The 23,608-nt window shown below is 38.3% G+C and overlaps 1 protein-coding gene across 1 annotated transcript in view; it reads left to right on the top strand.

Annotated features, from left to right (window-relative positions):
- Window positions 1-2,099: 2,099 nt before the first annotated feature.
- The window catches only part of copb2 (COPI coat complex subunit beta 2), a 30,964-nt gene continuing 9,455 nt past the window's right edge, over window positions 2,100-23,608 (top strand). The window contains exons 1-16 of the mRNA XM_043702023.1: window positions 2,100-2,253; window positions 5,872-6,009; window positions 6,439-6,525; window positions 7,604-7,730; window positions 7,955-8,103; window positions 8,351-8,497; window positions 9,370-9,469; window positions 11,145-11,287; window positions 13,122-13,321; window positions 14,503-14,613; window positions 14,696-14,784; window positions 15,796-15,902; window positions 17,171-17,314; window positions 17,608-17,738; window positions 18,684-18,891; window positions 20,678-20,788. Coding sequence (XP_043557958.1) covers window positions 2,251-2,253; window positions 5,872-6,009; window positions 6,439-6,525; window positions 7,604-7,730; window positions 7,955-8,103; window positions 8,351-8,497; window positions 9,370-9,469; window positions 11,145-11,287; window positions 13,122-13,321; window positions 14,503-14,613; window positions 14,696-14,784; window positions 15,796-15,902; window positions 17,171-17,314; window positions 17,608-17,738; window positions 18,684-18,891; window positions 20,678-20,788 — 1,995 coding nt within the window. The 5' untranslated portion in view covers window positions 2,100-2,250. The remainder of the gene's footprint in view (window positions 2,254-5,871; window positions 6,010-6,438; window positions 6,526-7,603; window positions 7,731-7,954; window positions 8,104-8,350; window positions 8,498-9,369; window positions 9,470-11,144; window positions 11,288-13,121; window positions 13,322-14,502; window positions 14,614-14,695; window positions 14,785-15,795; window positions 15,903-17,170; window positions 17,315-17,607; window positions 17,739-18,683; window positions 18,892-20,677; window positions 20,789-23,608) is intronic.

Genomic DNA, 23,608 nt, shown 5'->3' on the forward strand with positions numbered 1-23,608 from the left:
TGAGACATGAATACAGAACAATGGTGGATATATGGGCAAACAGGAAAACATCTGTTCTCCTCGCTTGTACAGAGACACAGGAACAAACCCTAATTAAAGAGGTCAAAGTGGCCTCTGGATGGAAATAGATGCTGATAGAAGAAAAGATATGCCTAATCAATAATCTATAATAGACTGACGTCAAACACCCTTATGGGAGTCAGAGATAAGAGTTTGTCACGGACAAAACAGGATAAACAGAAGTTGTGGGATAAGTCTTAAGGAAATGAGTGACGTAAGCGAAGCAGGGAACAAACAATGGAATAAGGAAAAATATGGGGATTCAAACTGTATAAATTTCGAGAGTTTGTTGGATTTGGTGTGCATTTTGTCATTACCTTACCTGGTAATGAGACAGGGCACCCACCTATAGGTGTATAAATAAATGGCGGATTCAGATATTTGTCTCGGACTGAAATTATTAAAGTGAGTGAGCTTTTGTTTCTCACACTACATAATGTCAATTACCAGACTTAATGTCTTGTACTCTTTATCGGAATAATTGGCTTACCGAGATGACAAGCTTTTTGAATCAAAAACAATTTTTCTATCACCTTGCCACAGACAAATGTGAAGCCTTTGCATGATATATTTACTTTGTGAATTATGTTTTTCCTTGGGTCACAGAATTGCAATAGTGAGATCTTACTGACAGGGCCTGCTTGAGAGTATGGAAGACACATTAGTGATCATCTTGCTACTATAGAGACATCCTTCTTGAACAAATCTCTCAGCAGATATACCTTGCTCACTAAGTCAGAAAAATATGGTGAGAGGAAGGTAAAGCAGGGATTTGGCGAGAGTCTAGGAATGCACAAAGTGAACAAGTGCTAAGACAGCAACCATGCAGGCAAGTCCAATCCGTGTGCTGGGCCCTTCTTCCTCAGGTGGCTTAGGAAATTCGGCATGTCCATAAAGTCTACAAATTCTACGATGCACATAAAAAGCACACTATACAGCTGCATAACAGCATGGAATGGCAACTGCTTTGCCCAGGAACATAAGAAACTTCAGAAGGTTCTATGGGTAGCCCTGATCATAATAGAAGCCAACCTGCCATCCTTAGACTCCATATACATGGCTCGCTGCTGCTTGAACACACGTAGCAGCAGGTTCAGGAACAGTTTCGTCCTAGCCGTTATTATACCGACGAATGGACTCTCTAACTTCAATAATAAAGCTAGTGTGCTTCCAATTAAACCTGTTGGACTATAACCTAGTGTTGTGTGATTTTTAACTTCAATAATACTGACCTTGTTAATGTTCTGTGCAGTGTAATGTGTATGCCTCACTCTGGCTAAGCTCTGTAGGTCCCTCCTTAATATGATCTGCCTGTCCTGATTGCAAACAAAGCTTTCACTGTACTTAGGTGCATGTGACTACAATAAATCAAATCAAATCACTTGTCCCTGCCCCCAAAGTGTCCTACCAGCAGCATTGTAATAATACGTGCAGCATGGCAGCACAGAACGATAATTGTGAGTGGATTACAGATGTGCATAATAGTCTGGCTAAGTCATACTGGATGCCGCCATACATGCACATGAAGTCCCAGAAGGCACGCTGTGTGCTGAGATCCTCCTGACTACTGTGGGCATTGTGAACTGAGGTCCTCCTAACTATAGGGGACACTGTGGTCTGAGGTCCTCCTAAAAGTAGGGGAAGTTCTGTGCCAAGGTCCTCCTAACCACAGTGGGGCGGTGTGTGCTGAGATCCTCCTAACCGGAAGTGTCGCAATGTGCTGAGGTCGTCCTAACCAGAGGGGGTGCTGTGTGCTGAGGTCCTCCTAACCACAGGGCGCGGTGTGCCGAGGTCCTCCTTGCCGGAGGGGATGCTGTGTGCCAAGGTCCTCCTAACTTCAGGGGGCGCTGTGTGCTGAGATCCTGTAAACTTGAAGTGAGGGTACATTGTGTGCTGAGGTCCGCAGTGGTGTGCTGTGTACTGAGGTCCTTCTATCCGAAAGCGGGCGGAATGTGAGCCGAGGTCCTCCAAACTGGAGGGGGCGCTGTGTGCCGCGGTCCTCCTAAGCGGAGGGGACGCTGTATGCCGCGGTCCTCCTAAGCGGAGGGGGCGCTGTGTGTTGACCGGAGCGGCCTCTCTCGCGAGCTTTGCGGAAATCCCGTGTTTCGTGGCTGAGGAGGAAGCTCCACGTCAGAGGAGCCGTCAGATCGGCCGGGCCTGGGTGTGGGCACAGGCTGAGGTGCTGCAGCGATGGTGGGTATACGGCTGCTGACAGGGGCTGGCAGTGATAGGGCGCTCGAGCCTAGCTGTGGGTGCGGGAGGTCGGGGGGGGGCCGCTGGAAGTTCACTCCCCCCCCACCCCCACCGTTATCAATCAGAAAGTGCCCGGGTCCCACACAGGCCGCGGGAGGGTCCTCGGTGTGGGCAGGCTCCCTGTCTGTACATGGTGCTGATACAAGGGCCAAGGCAGCCCCAGGAAGCTGGAGGGAACTGCAGCTGCAGGGCCTCTCGTTCTGCAATTAAACCCAATTAGTGCGGAGGCTGGCATCTGAAACAAAAGCAAAACACTGGAGAGCATCAGCAGGTCTGCTAGTCTCTCAGAATGAGGGACAAAAGTAAACTGCAGACGCCCGAATCCAAGGGGGACGAGCAGGAGGCCTGAAGAACACAGCAAGCCAGGCAGCATGAGGAAGTGGGAGTCAAGATTAGAGTGGTGCTGGAAATACACAGCAGGTCAGGCAGCATCCGAGGAGCAGGAAAATCGACGTTGCGGGCAGGAGCCCTTCATCAGGAATGAATAACTCTTCTTAGGATCTCAGGATGATGCAGGATATGGCATATTTTTAATGATGAGGAGGTGCTGGTATTGTATTCACTGGTGTTGAAAGTTTTAAAAAAAACACTCACAGGTTATAGTCCAGCAAGTTTATTTGGAAGTTTAAGCTTTGGGAGCACTGCTCCTCTGGCAGGGAGCTAGTAAGGCAGGATCATAGGACACAATTTATATTAAAAGATCAAAGTGTTATACAACTGATGCGATATATTGAACAAACCTAGATTGCTGGTAAGTCTTTAATCAATTAGAATGGGGGTGCAGGTTTCGAGTGATTAATATGTAAATCCCAGAATTTCTTTCAGGTCATAGCCCTGAGGTAACTTAAGATCTGAGGAGAGGAATCAGAACTCTTCATTATTGTTCCTCGTTTTCAGGCCCGTCTTTCGAATGGTATTATCTGAGATTTGTAATTAAACTCTATTTTAGCTTACACATGTTTGTACTCTGTTAGATATTTAACTCATTATAACTTCTAACCATTTGAGTCTATTGGCAGTGAGTGCTGAATTCCTGAATGGGAATATAGTTGAAGGGTTTGAGGATGTTGTCACTCAAAAATGAGGTCGAAGTGTGCTTTAGTAAACAGTAACATCAAGAAGATGAGTCCTATTGAACAAAACATGTTGGCTGTTTCTCTCCCAAAATTGCTTCCATACATGATGTGTTGTATAAACACCTACATGCGAGAGACGACAAGACCTAATGAATTTCTCATTTTTTTCTGTTCATAGCAGGATTAACCCTCTCATCTGACCAGCAATTTGTAGAATTGCAGACTGTAGAGGAATAGACTGATTTGAACATGTCTGTTGTTTACCCAACTCTTCAGATGCTCCTTAAGTGAGATCTAAGTGGACAAGTCAAATTCTTATAACCACAAAGCATTTCTGCTTCCAGGTCAAAAGTTGTTGTGATGTGATTTATGTAATTAAAAATAATTTTGCAAATTATTAATTAGTGTGATGAACCTGCATTAGATGTAAGACAGGATTTAAATTCAGTGATGCATTTTGCCATCTGTTCAGTGGGAGCAAAAGTAGGCCATTGGGCCCTTTGAATCTGCACAGTCATTAAATGAAGTCATGGCTGATCTGATAATCCCAACGATATACAAAAACAGAAATATTTGGAGAAACTCAGCAGGTCTGGCAACATCTGCAGAGAGAAAGCAGAGTCAGTATTTTGGGTCTAGTGACCCTTCTTTAGAACTGATTGCAGCTGTATGTTTTGAAGATGGGACTTGATATTGAAACCTGAAGGTTGCAGAGTCCCTAGGCAGAAAATGAGATGCTATTGTTCCAGCTTGGGGTGAGATTCAGCAGGCCCAAGACAGCAATGTTGGCCAGGGAGCACAGGGTGGTGTGTTGAAGTGATAAGCCAACCTGAAGTTCGGGGTCATTTATGGAAACGGAACATCATCTTTCATGTCTTACCCCCTGCTCTTACACGCCAGGCCCTGTCATCAGATGGGCTGCTTTCACCACATCATTACCAACTGTTTTTTTCACCATTCTCCATTCTGTTATCTGTTCTTTCTGTCTGGGCTCCATCTCCACTCTTTCCCCTACTCGTCTTCAGCATACATACCAACCTTTTCCTTGCTGCATTCAGTTCTGAAGAAGGATCGCTGGACTTGAAATGTTGATTCTCCTTTCCACAGATGCTGCCAGATCTACTGAGATTCTCCAACTTTTTCTGTTTTCATTTCAGATTTCCAACATCTGCAGTTGTTTCTTTTTTTGTTTAATCTGTATTGCTTCATCAACCTGCCAGATGTAAAGATGTTTAAAATGTACTTGCAAGTAGTTAGCATTCTGCTTCTGTCTGAAGTTTCCTGATTGTCAAACTCAGGCAGCTTTTCATTGTTTCCACTGTTGCTTGTCAAATTGTAGTGCATCTCGAGTAATGATTGCTTTGTGTTCCTGCATCATTCCCTCTGGAGTCCTGAAGAAATGTCAGTCACATTCTCATTCACATGCTGCCTGTGACAACACTATCCAAGAACGTAAACTGACACTCTGTTTTACTTCCCCACTGTGCTATCAGACGGCTTATCTGACATGTAGTTTTAGGAGTTGCAATTTCTATTAATTATACCTGGGGAATATCAAATCTGTTGACATTGATCCCTATCAAAAAGTCTACCTTTGGCATTAAATCTGTCCCCTTCACTGACTGTTGTCAAATAGTGAACTACAGCCCTTCCTGAAGAAGGGCTCATGCCCGAAACATCGATTCTCCTGCTCCTTGGATGCTGCCTGACCTGCTGCGTTTTTCCAGCAACACATTTTCAGTTCTGATCTCCAGCATCTGCAGTCCTCACTTTCTTCTAGTGAACTACAGTGTTAAAGTTATGATCCATTTTGATTTTTCTTTTAGAATGTACTTTGGGAATTGACAGTGGTTACTTAGAAATTCATTTGCTGTAGGATTTAAGGTGGATTTTAACCATCCTCAGTAGAAATACTATTTTTGCTGAAATATTTATTTTGTTTCTCCCTCTCTTAAATGTAATAACTTGCTCCATATAGCTCAATAGAAGGTAATATCCCTTAGCTATCATGTGTGAGTGGCTCATTGTGTATAAATGTGCAAAGGGAATGGGATTGGCTGTTGTAATGTTAAATTTAATGAATTTATCCAGTTACAATCTGCCATGAAAACTCTATATAAAAAAAGGAAAGATTTAAAAAAAATCTATGTACCCTTCATGACCTCAAATCATTCCAATGTGGTTAATATGTTAATACTTCTTTTACAGAATCCCACAAAGACCAGGCTTGAAGCATTTAACAGTGCCAGAATCAAAGTCCCATATTTTATGTCCAGTCAACCTCTAGAATAACTCAGTAAAACAAATGCAACAGATTTTACACTTAATTAGATTCAATTAAAGAATTGAGGGGCCTCTTTGATAACCTGGAAAGTGCACTAATGTCTGATGTCCCTATCGTTTTAAACTCACCAGGTGTGCAATGTGTTTAAAGTATACTTTCTTTGGCATTGCAGTAATGTTGAATTTCTTTGATTTCTAGCCTCTGAGACTTGACATCAAGCGGAAGCTGACCGCTCGGTCTGACCGAGTGAAAAGCGTTGACTTGCACCCAAGTGAACCATGGATGTTAGCCAGTCTTTACAATGGCAGCGTCTGCGTGTGGAACCATGAATCTCAGGTAATATATTTTTGCCTTTTCCAGTCTAGTGAATGTTACAATGTGTCACTTAGAGTTGGCAATGGGAATGTCTGAGGTACATTGTGTAATAGGATGGTTTTGAGCTTGTGTTAAATGATTCTGTATAACAGTTCATACATGCAGTTCCTGCTCTGAGTGACAAAAAATAAGAAGAAATATTTAATTTTTCCAGCCCCATTGTCCATATCTACAAAACTTAAAAAGTAAACATATTAACCAAGTTTCTGTCTTGATTATTCAAAGTGGTTCCATCACATGGATCATTCTTGTCCTGATTTCTTACAGTATTTAGTTTAACAAATGTATACTTATGTTGAATTTTGAGTGGATGACACATCACAGTTAATGTGTGAGTTTTGACTGAATTGATTGTATTTAGTATTTTACACTGTTTCTGTACTCTTTCAGACTCTTGTGAAGACATTTGAAGTTTGCGACTTGCCTGTGAGGGCATCCAAATTTGTGGCACGAAAGAACTGGGTCATCACAGGAGCAGTAGGTATCTTTGATTGTAAACTTTATTATTCTAAAGAGGTGCGCTTCTTTGATAACGCTCATTAAAAATGCAAGGTAGCACCATCCACACCAGAAGAGTATATGAACAGTCTGTAAGCTCTCTTCTACTAGTAGATGTCAGCTAGATTGTAAGGAGGCAGTGATTTGGCCTCTCAATCATCAGTAGAGGAAACATCTTGTGTAGATTGTTTCAATATCATAAAATGTCCCAAGCTTTAGATGTCATTATGTAGCAGAGTTCCAGAAGGGTAAGACCAAACATAGCTGCATCCAGTGACCCAAGTTGAAAGTTTGTGAGCCTTCAGCTTAAGCTATGATCATCCTCCCATATTCAATAGCCAATTGACATTCAGTACCAAGGTTCATATTTGAATAGTTTCTTGGTTGAGGGATAAAGCTGTCTGGGTGGCTACATGAATAGGGAGGGTTTAGAGGGATATGGACCAAATGCTGGCAAGTAGGAGTAAACTGGCATGGATGAGATGAACCAATGGGTCTCTTTCTGTGCTGTATAATTCTGGCTCTCTAATAAGAGCGTTACTCTTAAGGAATCGGCACATCAATATGAGAACATATTTTTTAAATTCAAAAATGAAGAAGGAACAGTTACCTTTTTAAAATAAAACTACACTCCTAAATTAAAAATGATTTAAGTTTTATTTTTTTATTTGCCAAATTTTTTCCCAAATAATGAATTAATTTTATTTGATTGTTTGAAAATGTTTGGAGAATCCAAAGGGCTAGCATGTCTAAGAAAGACAGTTACTGATGTATTGGTTAGTCTCTCAGTGCTTTGATAATACCACTATTTCATGTTTTGTTGTGAAATCAGCCATTTGTCCTTCAAGTGATATAATCAGTGAATCAAGGTTATGTCTGTTGCTCACGTTGCTATTAGAAGGATAATGTGTGTCATTTTGAAGTAGTGGTTCCCGGAATCTTGTATGTCTTAGATTTCCTGTAAGATCTAAGGACAATATGAAGCCTAACTTTAAGAATCCAAGTGACTAGTCTTAAATTTGTAAGGCTTTTCATTATTTGTTTTCTTGTAATTTAGGATGATATGCAAATCAGAGTCTTCAATTACAATACACTGGAGAGAGTTCACATGTTTGAAGCTCATTCAGATTACATTCGTTGTATTGCTGTGCACCCAACTCAACCGTACATCTTGACCAGCAGTGGTGAGTATATTTCTTTCCTTTTAATCTAAAGCTTTCCAATGTGTTATCTACAAATGTAACATTAATATAGAATTTTTAAAATTTCTTTAGTTTTTTTTAGATTGAAAAGATTGTTAAAATCTTGTGAGTGAAAACCTGTCCCCGCAGATGCATGTTTTGGTAGTTTTAGAATCTTGCTGATTTCTAGAATAGTTTTAAAAACTGATACATTGTTTCCTTGGTAGATGACATGCTTATTAAACTGTGGGATTGGGAGAAGAAGTGGACCTGCACCCAGGTTTTTGAAGGGCACACTCACTATGTTATGCAAATTGTCATCAACCCAAAAGACAACAATCAATTTGCAAGTGCATCCTTAGATAGGACCATTAAGGTATGTGAACAAGCTGATGGGTGTGGCAATACCATTTGAAAAGAAAGAGTTGAGTAACCTCTTATACAATAGCTAAAATCGTTCAGTGTAAAAGGACGTATAGAGACACTTGAAAATAATGATGAATTACTCTTCAGTCTTAAGAAATGGAAAAAAATAATGCTGTGCTAGACTGTTGAACTTGGTTCAAAAACATATTTTATTTTGTAAAGATCGATGTTGAGTAAAGTGTTTTGGTACACTTCAGGTGTGGCAGCTTGGGTCATCCTCACCTAATTTCACCTTGGAAGGCCATGAAAAAGGAGTGAACTGCATTGACTACTACAGCGGTGGTGATAAGCCCTATCTGATTTCTGGAGCTGACGATCGCCTAGTTAAAATCTGGGACTACCAGGTATAGATAAATTATGACATTGTCAAATAATTGTTCATGCATGTGTAGTAAATATGTAAGATTATTTTATGGTGCACTGGATTTTTTTAATAATAAAGTTTGATTCTGAAAAATTATGGAAACAATGTTTACTTTGCAAATATTTACATAATGATTTAATTATACAAAAATGCTGCCTATATTCATGTGATTAAAAGGCAAAACTTCAAACCACATGAGTCTGTGGTTTAATTGCTGGAATATTCATCCAGAGACCCAGGTAATGTTCTGGGAACCGGGGTTGAATCCCAGTACAGCACATGGAGTTTAAATTCAATAAATATCTGGATTTAAAGGTCTAATGGTGGCCAGAAAACCTTTGCCGATTGTTGTTAGAACCCCATTGGATTAACTAATCTCTTTTAGGGAAGAGAACTGCCTTCTTTGTCTGGTCTAGCCCACATGTGATTCCAGACCCATGCAATGTGGTTGGCTCTTAACTGCCCTCTGGGCAATTGGATACCCACCCCACTCCGGCCTATCACCCTCACCTTGACCTCCCTCCACCTATCGCATTTCCAAAGCCCCTCCCCCAAGTCCCTCCTCCCTACCTTTTATCTTAGCCTGCTGGACACACTTTCCTCATTCCTGAAGAAGGGCTTATGCCCGAAACATCGATTCTCCTGTTCCTTGGATGCTGCCTGACCTGCTGCGCTTTACCAGCAACACATTTTCAGCTATGGGTAATAAATGCTAGTCTAGCCAGTTATGTTCTTATCTAATGAATACATTTTTAAAAAAGTACACTCAACCTAAAACTAATCCAACTTTTTATTTTAAATTAGTAAATAAGCATTGATGTTGTAAGTGAAATAATGCTGCTTTGTTTATAGAATAAGACTTGTGTTCAGACCCTGGAGGGCCACGCTCAGAATGTCTCTTGTGTTAGCTTTCATCCTGAACTTCCAATTATCATCACTGGATCAGAGGATGGTGAGTACTGTGTATGTTTCAGGAATTACTATTAATGCTCTTAAAAGTGCAAGTTTGTTTTGCTCCTATTTTATACATTTTTTTAATAGAATGAAGTTAACTGCTGGTTTCTTGCCTAGTAACTTGTTCCACAGTTTGCATGTTTTAGATCAAAAGCCACTTACTTCTCCAACGTTCATAATGGTTAACATGTAACTGCTAATATTTAAATAATTAATGGTAGTGAACAAAGTGCCTTTAAAGTTGAAGAGAGACTTTCGAATGAATATAGAAAATTTGAAATGACTATGTTAAAGAATTGATAATTGCAGTTTTGTCATGTAGTTTCTTTGGAACATGGTCATTTTTGATTGACATTGAGGGGAACTGTCTGTAGCTTAGTGAAGGTGTAAAACAGATAATGAAGAAATTTTTTAGTATTAAATGTTGCGAAAGAAAAGACCAGAAATTTAAGCTTTTCATCTTGCACTTGTCAGGACAAGGATGCAAAAAGCAGACTTAAAGTAAGGGACAGCTGTTTATACAGCATGTATTTTTCTCAAGTCTGTTTCTTATGACCTAGTCCTGATGGGTGCAAATGAAAAGCTTTGACTTCTTATCTCCTTTTAGTAATGTTTGAGTTCAGTGCTCTCAAGCAAAGATTAGGATTAATCAAGAAGCTGTTTTGAGGAAAATGACTTATTATTGTGATGAGAAATATATGATCTGAAAGTATAGTTTTTCATTGCATTGTAAAGCGCAGACTTTAAAAGCAGATTGGAATAAACTTGAATTGAATTGCTTTGATTGTATCTTCACAGTGTCCAGCATTTCTTTGTATGTTACTTCTATTTGTAAAGCTAATTAACATGTTTCAATATTTTGTCCATTTCCCATATTATTACAGGGCAGGATTTTGATTCATTACTTAGCAATCAACTCAATATTTATAGCTGGTTTAAAGAAAGTCGTGATGGAAAGCAATAGATGTGATTAAGAGTGAGAAGAAATGATCTTTTAAGTTATGTTTGGCTTTGTATTCAGGGTTTTTTTGTCTTCACTGGAAAATGTAAAATTAGTGGAAAGAGGTCAGGTGACAGGTAAGAGGTTGATTTCTGAAATAAAAGGGGCTGAGTTTTGAGGAAGGATATTCCCTTCCCAAACCCCAAAGAGTTCATTTCCTGAAGAAGGAGGAGGTGAGAGGGACTGATGAAGAGTCTGAGCTGAATGGCCTTATCCTCCTATTACTTATTGATCTTCTAATCATTCACCTAGTTGGAATGCAGCTGTATGTTTATTGGAGATGAGAGGGATGAAGAAAAGATCCAAGTTTCTATTGGATTGGAAACTTTGGATTGAGGAAAATATTTTTGCTGGCCCCAAAATTCAGGGATGAGGAATGTGCAGTTTCAAATCAAAGACATTAGAGAACAATAATATTTAGGTAACTTTATACCTTATAGATTGTGATCAAATTGTGAATTAGATTACTAATTAGGGTGATGAAGAAGGTAGCAGGTTTTAAAGAAGGAATGTATTCTTGTATGTAAAGAGATATGGTGTAATAGTTCAAGATTCATTATTTAAACTGATGTGAGTGTTGGAAGAATGGATGATATGAACTAATCTCCTTTTGATCCAAACATTACTGTTTAACCATGTAAGCAACTGACCAATTGCTTTTAATTCTTTAAAGGTACTGTTCGTATCTGGCACTCGAGTACTTACCGTCTGGAGAGTACTCTGAATTATGGGATGGAACGAGTCTGGTGCGTGGCAAGTCTGAGGGGCTCCAACAATGTGGCTCTTGGCTATGATGAAGGCAGTATCATCATTAAGGTTAAGCTAAAATACTTTTGCTTGAGCATCTATAATTTGCAGTTTGATAATGCAGTTCTTTTATGTTCACATCATTGAATGATTTGATTTCTTGATTCATTAATTGCTTTATACAGGTTACCTTATCCCTTAACTGCCATACGTAGAACTGAGTACAAAATGGTGCAATTTTAGAGGATTCCTGAATGTCTATGCACCCCCTGATTCTCAAAAGTTAGGTTGCAGGTACAACAAGTAGTTGGGAAGATAAATGTTACCTAGAATAGAACAGTTGAGAAAAGTTGTTACAATTCTGCAGGGCAACTAATTGGACAACATCGAGGTGTACAGCTTTAGAAGCAATTCACAGAAGGTTTATATGCTGATAACTGGCACAAAAGGTTGTCTGAGAAGGAAGATTTTAGCAGGTTTAAAAGAAATACAGGTGATCTTGAAGGGGATTAACAAGGTGGATACTGAGAGGTTGTTTCCACATAAAGTTCCAGAATGAGGGGCACAGTTTAAAAATAGCGATTTTTTTTAAAGTTGGAGTTGAGGGATTTCTTCTCTCATGAGGTTATTCCCTGTATAATTCTTTTCAACAGAGAATGATGGAAGCTGTGTCTTTGACTCAGAGAATGAAAGGTTGTTGGAGGCAGTCAGGGAAATGGAAGTCAGGTCACACTCATAACAGTCAGGATCTCATTGAATGGGAAGCAGAGTCTGAGCTGAATGGCCTTATCCTCCTATTACTTATTAATCTTCTGATCATTGACCTAGTTGGAATGCAGCTGTATGTTTATTGGTTAGAGAGATTTTGTTGGGAGGAGTCAAGTATTGCTGGAGAAACTCAGCAGGTCTGAGGACAGAAAGCAGAATTAATGTTTCAGATCCAGTAATGCTAAGCACTTTTATTTCACTCACTAATGCACTTAGGTTTCAATGAAATGATTATGAGCAACTACTTTTTAACTTAAACCAGTTATCTCCATGTGGGATTTTTTCTAAGTTATAAATTTGATCTTCAAGATAGCAAATGTAAAAGAATATAACCTGGCTTTCACTTCTGACACGTGTAAAAGTATTCCGAGAGCAATGTAAGTGCAGAATAAAAAATAAAGTTGATTTTACTCAACCAAGCAGTAGATCTAAATTCGTTCACACACTTGAAAAGATTAAACATTGTGGCATTACTCTGAAATTTTCTATTATCCATAACCACTTACCCTATGCGTTGTCTGAGAAAGTTAAAAATCACACAACACCAGGTTTATTTGGAAGTACAAGTTGTCAGAGCTCTGCTCCTTCATCAGGTAGCTAAGTCCTGACAAAAGAGCAGCGCTCCGAAAGCTTCTACTTCCAAATAAACCTAATGGACTATCAACTGGTGTTGCGTGATTTTTAACATCGTCCACCCCAGTCCAACATTGGCACCTCCACATCATGGTTCTCTGAGAAGTTCACTTATGTAAATGGATATATATTCAAATGGAGCTAAGGTGAGGCTGCTTGATCCTCATTTCAAGTAAGACCCTGGCAACTTGTAGAAGAAGAAGAGAGAAAGCTTTCAACCAGGTGTTAATCGAAAAGGTTGCATGAAAATGTATTGCTGCTCATTTTTCCCTTCGCCTTATCTAAGTTAGTCTTTTTGAAACATTTGCATTTCAAAATAGAGAATTTAGAAGCGTCACTGGAATCAAAACAGTAACTCTGCATTTTCTCTGCAGATGCCACCAGACCTCCTGTGTTTTTCTTGGAATTCCTGTTTTTGTTTTAATATATATATAGGTCTGACTTGGTTTTCAAATGTGAGAGAATAGTCTTGTACTTGACAGATTTATACTTCATACTTTAGCTGGGACGTGAAGAACCTGCAATGTCTATGGATGCTAGTGGTAAAATTATTTGGGCCAAGCATTCTGAAGTCCAGCAGGCTAACCTCAAAGCAATGGGAGATACTGAAATAAAAGATGGTGAAAGACTGCCTTTGGCTGTGAAGGACATGGGAAGCTGTGAGATTTATCCACAGACAATTCAACATAATCCCAATGGAAGGTAAAGCTTTAACTTTCCCAAGTTTAAAAAAGTATTTTTTTAACAATTGCATATTACAAAATAGACTTAAGATTAATATTTATTTTGTAACAAAGTAAAATCAAAATATAGTTACCATAACATATTTCGATTACTACAGGGTACTTGTATAACTTAATGTGACCTTTTCTAAAATATCGAAATTTACTGTTTGGAGTATTAGAAATGGAGTGTAAAGAAATTATAATGTGTCAGTGTTTGGGAACTTTTGGTCCAGTGCAGTACTTCCCGAACATGTTCCCACTGTTATTTCATATTGAGACTTGTAAATTGTCATGAATCCTCAGTGAGAGTGAGTGGGTTGGTGGAGAAACTTGAGAGGATGGGGTGGGAGGAAAGAAATCTGCATGAGCTACTTGCAGACAGGCAGGTGAGGGCTGAGATCGTATCCTCTGAGTGCAAGTGCCTGTTGGATCTGTATGGCGACATGTGCTGCCTCAAAACTTGCAACCACCGTATGTTAGTGTTCACGACCCTGATTGGGGTCGAGACCTCACTTCGGGAAGTCTGGGTTTGGTGTGATTGTTTTTAGTTTGCGAATAAACTCTGTATTAAACAGTGGAACTCAGGAGCACCACTCTGCATGGCAGTTTTTACTGCATTTGCTGCAGATGAGGATTGTAGCCCAAGAAGGTGCAGGATTTGCTGACCTATATTTTCCCTGGGCCTGATGCTTAGCTATAAAAAGTTTCTCTTATTGGCTCTTGCAATACCTCTTCAAACATTCAGATTCCAGAGGTTGTGGTCATTGATGACTGTCTTCCAATTGGCTGTTATTGGTGTTCATCCCCTGTATGTTTGCTTGCAAGTGCCATTGTAGCGGACGTATGGATGGCCAGCAGGTTAGAACACAATTCACACGCAAGAAATCTTTGGCTACATGTACATAACCCTTCTGAAAAGTGTGGCTCAGCTATGGCAGATGTTAGCTTTACAATAAGCATATGCTGCTGAAATAGCACACTCAAGGCAGGCGATCTGGTGACCTTGTCCTACTTAGCAACATCGAGGATGTGTCAGAGGCAGCAAGACTAGACACTTTCTCTTGTTGGGAATATGTTGTCCAGATCTGACCAACATAGAAGCTATTTTTGGGAATTGGAAATTTTTATTCATTTGTTCCTTTGAATTTTGATACTTAGGTTTGTGGTAGTCTGTGGTGATGGTGAATACATTATCTACACAGCAATGGCTTTGAGAAATAAGAGCTTTGGATCTGCGCAGGAGTTTGTATGGGCACACGATTCTTCTGAGTAAGTAAAATTTCAATAATTTGATTTTGATTTATAGTCAAGAAACACTTGAACAATTAATGTATTTTCCTTTGTTTTTAAGGTATGCAATCAGGGAAAGCAACAGTGTAGTGAAAATATTCAAAAACTTCAAAGAAAAGAAATCATTTAAGCCTGATTTTGGAGCAGAAGGTAAGGTGTTTCACATTAGCAACTGTATGTAAGCCACATTTAGCAAATATCCCTTTCCTTAGTACACCCGGTAAATTGAACTTTTTTTTTTCCCCCCAGTATCCAATCCCCCACTTCAAAAGAAAGTCATGTTAAATCATTTGGAGTGGTTTTTTTTGTGTGAGCCAATAGAGTGGAGAAACATGGGTTATTTCTAAGTTGCTTCAGGAAATTCTCATATGTTGGGAATAAAAGTACAGGAAAAGAATTAGATTATTTCTGTCTGTTGTGTATAAAATTGGTAGGTTCAGTGGGAAATGCTTCAATGTTTGTGTAGCCAATCTGTAGTTTATGTGAAATCCCAGGTAGATGCAAAGTTTAAGTTTGCTTTCTTTTAGTACTTGCATGAAGCTATCCTTTTCAATAGATGATACATTGTAAATCAATAATGTAACAGCTTGGATTGCTTTTTAAATAAAAGATGTTCAAAGATTTGAGTTACACTGGAAGATGATGAGAGATATCTGTTCTATAATTCAGAACTAAAAAGAAACCTGTGGCAGATACATTGTCCCTGATGATAAATTAGAAAATAGTTCTGCACTTCAAATTATATGAAAGAATAAGTTGAGTAGAGACCCTGTTGAGAGTGGGAATTCAAAATAAATGTGGGAGATGATGTAATCAAAAGAAAGGAATGATAGGTTAAAAACCAGGAAGGGGAAAAAAAAAGATGATCAGATAGTATGTAGGTCTTTTATCTTGTTGAGTTGCTTACTTTTTCATGTCACTGTTTTTGGTTCATTCTTAGAGATGCAATGTGGTTAGATTACACCCTGTAATTTTCAATCAGTGGAGCACATGCTAGATTAGATTATCGTTGAAGTCTGAAGAGTCACATCTGGAATGAAGTCATAAACATGTGTTCTTCCAAATATTTTTGCAAACAATTTGTCTTATTTGTTTTTTGCTTTTGTGTGATATTCTTGTAATGTTCTTATTTGATAACTTTAAAGCTTTTTGTGTTCATAGGCATCTATGGAGGGTTCCTCCTCGGTGTCCGCTCAATGAATGGCTTGGCATTTTATGACTGGGATACCACTGAACTCATCCGCCGAATTGAAATACAGCCCAAACATGTGAGTAATATAACCTGACCATTTGTGTTACACCAATATTGCAAATTAAGAATAAAATTTGACTTTTCAGTGCTTATCTTAATTTAAATAAATTTTTTTTAGAATCTTAATATATTCCATTCTGGAACATTATACTTATGAAATGTTCTTAAAATGTAAAAATGTGACTTCTTTGAGCTAATCACTTTTATATTGCTCTCATAATAACTGGGCAATATGTTCCCCTTGGAAATAGCACTGGTATAAGAGGATTTATAGTGTTTATTGCTGAGATTTTTGTTCGGACCTTGTGCTGTGGCCATGTATATTTATGCATAACAATGTGCACAGTCGGAGATTTCTGTATACTGCTGGGCATGTTCAAAATTAATGAACTATTATTTACGTTGTGGTCAGAAAACCCAGGTTGCTTGTGTACGTGGTTAGAACTTGCTATAAAGAACTAATATATATGATTGAACTTGCAAAAAATGAAGGGTTAACTTAAGAGAAGTGACTTAAATCTCCAGAAGTAAGATAAGTTTTACGGAGGAATAACTTTTAAGTATCTTGGGGAAAGGAAAGTAATTTAGTATGATTAATGCTCTGATGAATGTTTGCTTTATAAATTATTCCAGGTTGAATAGAAATAGAGAAAATTGTGATTGGTAGCAAGGGAGTAGAAATGAAAATGGTCTGATTTATAGACTTATAGAGTCACACAGTGTGGAATCAGACCCTTCTGGTCAACTGGACCACACCAACCATATTCCCAAACAAAACTAATCCCATTTGTCTGCATTGGCCCATGTCCCTGCAAACCTTTCCTCTTAATATACTTATCCAAACGTCTTTTTAAATGTTGTAACTGTAATTGCATCCACCACTTCCTCTGGCAGTTAATTTCCACACACACATACTCCTTTCCTGAGGACACTGTATATTTTAAAATGCAAATTCACATGCAACACTTTCCCTGTTCCCTTCTTTAAGTATCAATTTTCTCCTGAGACCAGATCTGAAGTGTATGTATACTACTCCCCGGTATAGGATATCAGAGCCAAGTCTGTTGTATTTTTGCACATGCTGTTTACTGTTCGGATCACTGGATCATGAATAGTTATGCAAATTTAGGCTGATATTGTTCCCCTAACTCATTGCAATGCTCAGTCCACTTGTCTAAACCAGGACTGAACTGTTCCAAATTATTTGGTACTAAATCTCACAGTGCATTTGCTACATCAACCTTAGCTCCTGATAGCAATGTGTTACCTTTTTTTTCTGTGCAGATATTCTGGTCAGACTCTGGTGAACTAGTGTGCATTGCTACAGAGGATTCCTTCTTTGTTTTGAAATATCTTGCTGAGAAGGTGGCTACAGCACAGGAAACACATGAAGGAGTTACAGAAGATGGCATTGAAGACGCTTTTGAGGTAAGATGCAAGTACTTAACAATTGAGACATTACTTCAAAACAGTAAAATAAAAACTGAAAAGTTTAGGTTATAAAAAGTTTCTTAAATAAAACCTGTCTATCACGGGCATGATGAGCTAATGACTTGCAGTGCAGAAAATCTTATGTTTTTAATTACAGTAGGTGGCAATTAACACTGTTCCAAGCTTGACATGTTTTTGATTGTTTTGAATTTTTCTAATTGCTTGGTGCTGAGAAATTACTCCACTGAGTTAAGTGGTTTGTTTAATTTCTTTGGACATACATTTTTCAGGTTCTTGGTGAAATTCAAGAAATTGTTAAGACTGGTTTGTGGGTAGGAGACTGTTTCATCTACACCAGCTCTGTGAACAGGCTGAACTATTATGTTGGTGGAGAGATTGTCACGATTGCCCACCTTGACAGGTGAGTGGGAGAGCAGTGGAGGACTTCCAAATAGCGCTCAATATTAAATAGTTTGGCACAATTTGTTTTTAATTGTTCATGGAAAGGTGTCACTGCTGGCCAGTATTTTATGACCCATCCCTAAATATTCTCAAAGGGAATGGTGAGCTAACAATGATTTGTGTGTTTTCTGCATTTGTTACACAATCTATAGCTAATATTTGGCAAGAAAAAACATTCAAGAAGTAGTTACTGTCAGGTATGTTGATTTCTGGTTACTTACCAGATCAGCTGCAAGTATGAATAGTAAATGTGCAGCATTCAACAGCCTGTGAGTAAAAGTTAGCTGCATTGCCCAAAGCTTGCCGAAGGACCAATTATAACTGTTTACAGCTGTAAACCAAAGACCATAAATTTGCAGCCTAAAGTAACAATGTGATAAATTGGTGTGACTGTCCACACTAAATATATCAATTGTAATTTCCCTTCCTTTCCCATTAAACCAGGGGTTTACAGTCTGAAAACTACTTTTCTTCCGCTCATAGATATTAGAATACAGTTCCATGGACATTCATTGTGCTGCTATACTGAGCTAGCTGTACTTTGTGTGTGAAGCCTGGGACTTTGTGTCAATGGGCTGTTTATTAGTTGGGGTATCATAGTCAAGCTCAATGGTATTTTTCATACAGCATTTACTGACAGTGATGCCCTCTATAATTTTCTCATCTCTTTTTAGTGCAGGACTTAATTAGAGACTTGTATTAAATAGGATCAGCTAACTTCGCACAGAACAAAGGTTGATCTGGACATTTGTGCTCTTTGTAATTTGGTCTGTATTCACTCATTGGTTATAAAAGAAACTTTGAAGTCTGCTAATTGAACTTGTATAATTCGAAAATGATCTACAAAACTGAAACTTATTTTCACTAAAGTGTTGCAATTTAAGTGCCAACATTATCATTTCAGAACTATGTACCTTCTGGGTTATATCCCGAAAGATAATCGACTGTATTTGGGAGATAAAGATTTGAACATCGTCAGCTATTCTTTGCTTGTCTCTGTTCTTGAGTACCAGACCGCAGTCATGAGGAGGGACTTTTCCATGGCCGACAAGGTTCTGCCCACAATTCCAAAGGAACAGAGGACAAGAGTAGCACACTTCCTTGAGAAACAGGTTAGATGGAATATAACAACAAAAACGTCAGGAGTATGTTTTGTAGATGAGTTAATTCAATAGGGGCATTTCTCAACAGAAATGATTCACAGCTTCCACAATACTTAACTTAAAGTAAGCAAGCAGTTAAAAATAGTTCTTATTGAGAATAAAATATTCTTATTTTATAATTGCTAATTGTTTTATGTGGAATTTGTTTCCAAGCATCGAGTTTTAAATATTCTCGTTAAACACTTGTTTCTGTTTGCAACATTATTTAGCTGTTCTAAATTGTATGTCAAAGCACACCTCATGTTAAAGAACACAGGAGGCCGGTCAGTTAAAATTGAATACAATACTTGTTTGTATTTATTTGTTTTGTCTAAAATAGATTGAGATATGGAAAATCTGGCTTATGGATGGGTGAAAAAAATTCCACAAGATAGGTCAACAGGACAAGAAAAGATTAGATATTGAATAGTGAGTGCACAGCTTGGCACTGGTAAGATTGTGGTGGAAGAGAAAGTACAAAGAACCTTTAGGGAAAGTTTATCCAGAAATGGAAAATAGGAAAGGAAGAAAGAAGAAAAAAAATGTTTGTAGTACTGATAAGTACTTTTGGCTACAGTATGCTTAATGACTTTAAAATTGCAGATGGTAATTTTTGTTGTACTTCCTGATATAACCTGTAGAGTTATATTTTCGGATAGAAGAATTGACAATCAAAGTTACTTGAAAACTAGCTTCAAGTTCATATTCATGGATGCTTGCTATCTTAATTCTCATGAAACAAACTATGCCCTTGACAGTCCTTTTCCTTACACTGATGGATTTAAACTGCATCAGTAACTTATTATAAGTTGAGCAATAGGAAAACTGAAGTAGAATTCTGCTTATTACATCATCTAATGAACAAAATCAGTATTTGATTCACCATTTTCCCTTTAATTAGAACCTATCCCAAAACTATATTCTCAAGTAAGAGATAATCATTAACAGCAGAAATAATTTCTCCTGTGTTTCTCTCCCAAGTATTTATCCTTTATCATGTCAATTTTGTAGATATTATTTCCATAATTTTCTATACTTGAAAGCTGTTGATCTCTTAGTTTGCAGAAATCTTAAAATAATATTGTAATGTTTACTTGTAAAAATATTATTCATCATTCCTTTTTTAAAACTGTATGCAGAAATTGAAATAAATAGTGTTCGGCCCTGTGGTTGGTTTGGAAGGAATAGATTAAGTTGCAGTGGTGTGACATAGAAAATGGTAATGTGTTTCTAGGGAAGTGAGAGAGCAGCATAGAAATTAAGATCATTTGATAAACTTTCCGTTTTAAATTACAAACAAATTACAAAATTAGTTTCTCTTACAATTTGTTTTGGTGAGTGAAACTGATGGGCGACGCTGTCTATATCTAATTAGTCACATTATTGTTAGTTGTCTTGCAACATTTCCCTGCTTTGAAGCTGCTAAGCAATTATAAATCATTTGGTTCAGCGGTTTGGCAATGTGGTGACATTTCACTGCAAGATAAATAAAAGTTCATTTTTAAAAAAAAAATTGCATGACTAATTTTGGTCCCAAAAGAAGAGACTTGTACATGAGTAGGTTGTGCGGATGGACAAATTAAATTTTCTATTTTTAATCCAAACTGACATTTGGTGGAGAATACATAAATGGAAGTCATTTTGACAGATTCAGACAGGTAGATTTTCTCTATAGCATCTTAGTTAAGCTAGAAGTGAGAATGTTCCTTGCTTTCCAGTTAAGTGTCTTTAAGCTGTTTACTTTTTCCATTCACAGGGTTTCAAATCACAGGCTCTTGCGGTATCCACTGATCCAGAGCACCGCTTTGAGCTTGCACTGCAGCTTGGAGAGCTCAAGATTGCGTATCAATTGGCTGTAGAAGCAGAGGTAACACTTACACTAATTTGTTTCTTTTATTCATTTGTGGAAAATTGGTTTCGCTGATGTTTGTTGCCCATTCCTAATTGTTCTTAATAGAACATAGAACAATACAGCGCAGAACATGCCCTCGATGTTGCACCGACCTGTGAACCAATCTAGGCCCACTCCCCTACACTATTTCATCATCATCCATGTGCTTATCCAAGGATTGTTTAAATCTCAATAATGTTGCTGAATTAACTACATTGGCAGGCAGGGCATTCCACATCCTTACCATTCTCTGAGTAAAGAACCTGCCTCTGACATCTTAAACCTATCACGCCTCAATTTGCAGCTATGCCCCCTTGTTCAAGCTGACAGCATCAACCTAGGAAAATGACTTTCATTGTCTACCCTATTTAATCCTCTGATCATCTTGTATGTCTCTGTTAAATCCCCTCTTTGCCTTCTTCTTTCCAATGAGAACAGACCAAAGTTTCTCATAAGTTGTGACTTGTTAGGTTATTTCAACAGACAGTTAGAGGAACCACATTGCTGAGAGTCTGGCGTCACATGTAGGTCAGACCAGATAAGGATTGTAGATTTGCTTCCTGAAAGGACATTAGAGAACTAGATGGGTTTTCACAGCAGTTGATAGTCTCATGATCCCCATTACTGAGACTAGCTTTAAATTCCAGATTTATTTATTGATTTGAAAATGCACCAAATTACCACCATGTTACATCTACCCTGATTTCTTCGGTTTGAAAACTAAAAACTCTTAAATGGAGAGGTAATGTAGATTTTTAAAAAAATGTTCTTGTGTTTAATTGAAATTTTCCAAGGTAATTTCTTAGTCATAAACTTCTATTGTGTTTGATCCTTCTCATTTTCCAAATACTAGAAATTGAAGCAAATATCAATACTTTAGAGCATTTTTTGTCATTTGTATAATTTCAAAATTAACTCTTTCTAGTTTTGTTACTATTTCATTTAAAGTCATAGTTCTACAAATTACATAGAAGCAAGAGTAGGCCATTTGGTCATTCAGCCTGCTTCGCCATTCATTATGAACATTGCTGAGCCTTTATCTCAGTGTTATCTCACCTGCTTTCACCCAAAACCCTTGACATATTTTGCTGACTATAAATCTTTGAAAAATATATTCAGTGATTTAGCCTCACTGGCTTATCTGGTGGGGAATTTTCACAGATTCACCACACCCTATAATTTCTCCTCATCTTAGTTCTGTACGGTTTAATCCATATCGTGAGAGCATGACCACCTTGTTCTAGATTCCTTCCCCGCCTCCGGCCAATGGATACATTATCCCTCTATCTGGTCTGTTTAGCCCTGTCAGAAATGTCTACGTTTCAATGAGATTTCCCTCTCATTTTTCTAAATTAGTGAGTACAGCTCTAATCTCTCTCCCAGGTGAAAGGCCTGCCTCCCCAAGGTATCAATCTGATGAACCATTGCTGCACTCCTTTTATGGAAAATATATCTTTTCATATGCAAGGAGACGAAAACTGCTCATAATATCACAGGTTTGGTCTCACCAAGGCCCAGAATAACTACAGCAAGGCATCTTTGCTATTATATTCCAATCCTCTTGCACTGAAGGCCAACATACCATTTGCTGTCCTAACTGCCTACTATATCTTCCTGCTTGGCATAAAAGGACCAACAATTTCCAATCTCTCACTATTTAAATAGTTTCTCTGACATTCTGTTTTTCCTGCTGAAGTGGATAACTTCATACTATCCACGATATACCGTCGTTTATTTGCTGACACTCAATTTATCCACTTTGCCTTAAAACCATTTTACTTCCCCTCGTTACATACAATTTCTCCTAGCTTTCTGTCATCAAAAAAGTTTGAAATATTCCATTTGATTTCCTCCTGAAAATCATTGAGATAGCTCTATACATATAGTGAATTGTGGGGCCCAAGCGTTGAACCCTGTAGGATCCCACTAGTTGTTACCTTGCTCTTCGAAAAAGACCCATTCTTCATGAAGAGCTTTGCCCGAAACCTAAATTTTTCTGCTCCTCGGAAGCTGCCCGACTTGCTGTGCTTTTCCAGCACCACACTCTCGACAAAGACCCAGTTTTGTCCACTCTCTGTTTCCTAGCTTCCAATCAATTCTCAATTTTAAAAAAAAATCTCAATCTTCATTAGTCTAAGATTGTTTGTTACAAATATCCCAGCTTTGGCTGGGACAAAGGACTAAGAATCTTGAACCAAGGCAACATTCTACTGTTCATGCCTTCCTAGTTTTGGAGTGTGATGACTGTATGCAGTGCCATGTATTTTTACGTACAAAACCAGAAATCATGGAACCACTAGGCAGGTTAAGCACCATTTAGAGTGGACTAATAATATTTCAGGTATAGATCTCTGAATTAGAGCAGAAAGGTATACAGATGAACAGAATTTATATTTCAAAAAAAAAGAGCCAGGGCACAAACATATGCAGACAGAGGAAAGAGCGTTCTTAAGAGGCTGGGGATGTTTTTCCTGGAGCATAGGAGGCTGAGAGGTGATCTTATAGACGTTTATAAAACCATGAGGCGAATGGATAGGGTAAATAGACAAGCTGTTTCCCCTGAATCCAGAACTAGAGGGCATAGGTTTAGGGTGAGAGAGGAAAGATTCAAAAGGGGCAACTTTTTCACGCAGAGAGCGGTGTGTGTATGGAATGAGCTGCCAGAGGAAGTGGTGGAGGCTGGTACAATTACAATTTTTAAAATGCATCTGGATGGGTATAGGAATAGGAAGAGTTCAGAGGGACATGGGCCAAATGCTCGCATATTGGACGAGATTAATTTAGGATATCTGGTCG

Source organism: Chiloscyllium plagiosum, chromosome 13, assembly GCF_004010195.1.
Source record: "Chiloscyllium plagiosum isolate BGI_BamShark_2017 chromosome 13, ASM401019v2, whole genome shotgun sequence".
Lineage (NCBI taxonomy): Eukaryota > Metazoa > Chordata > Chondrichthyes > Orectolobiformes > Hemiscylliidae > Chiloscyllium > Chiloscyllium plagiosum.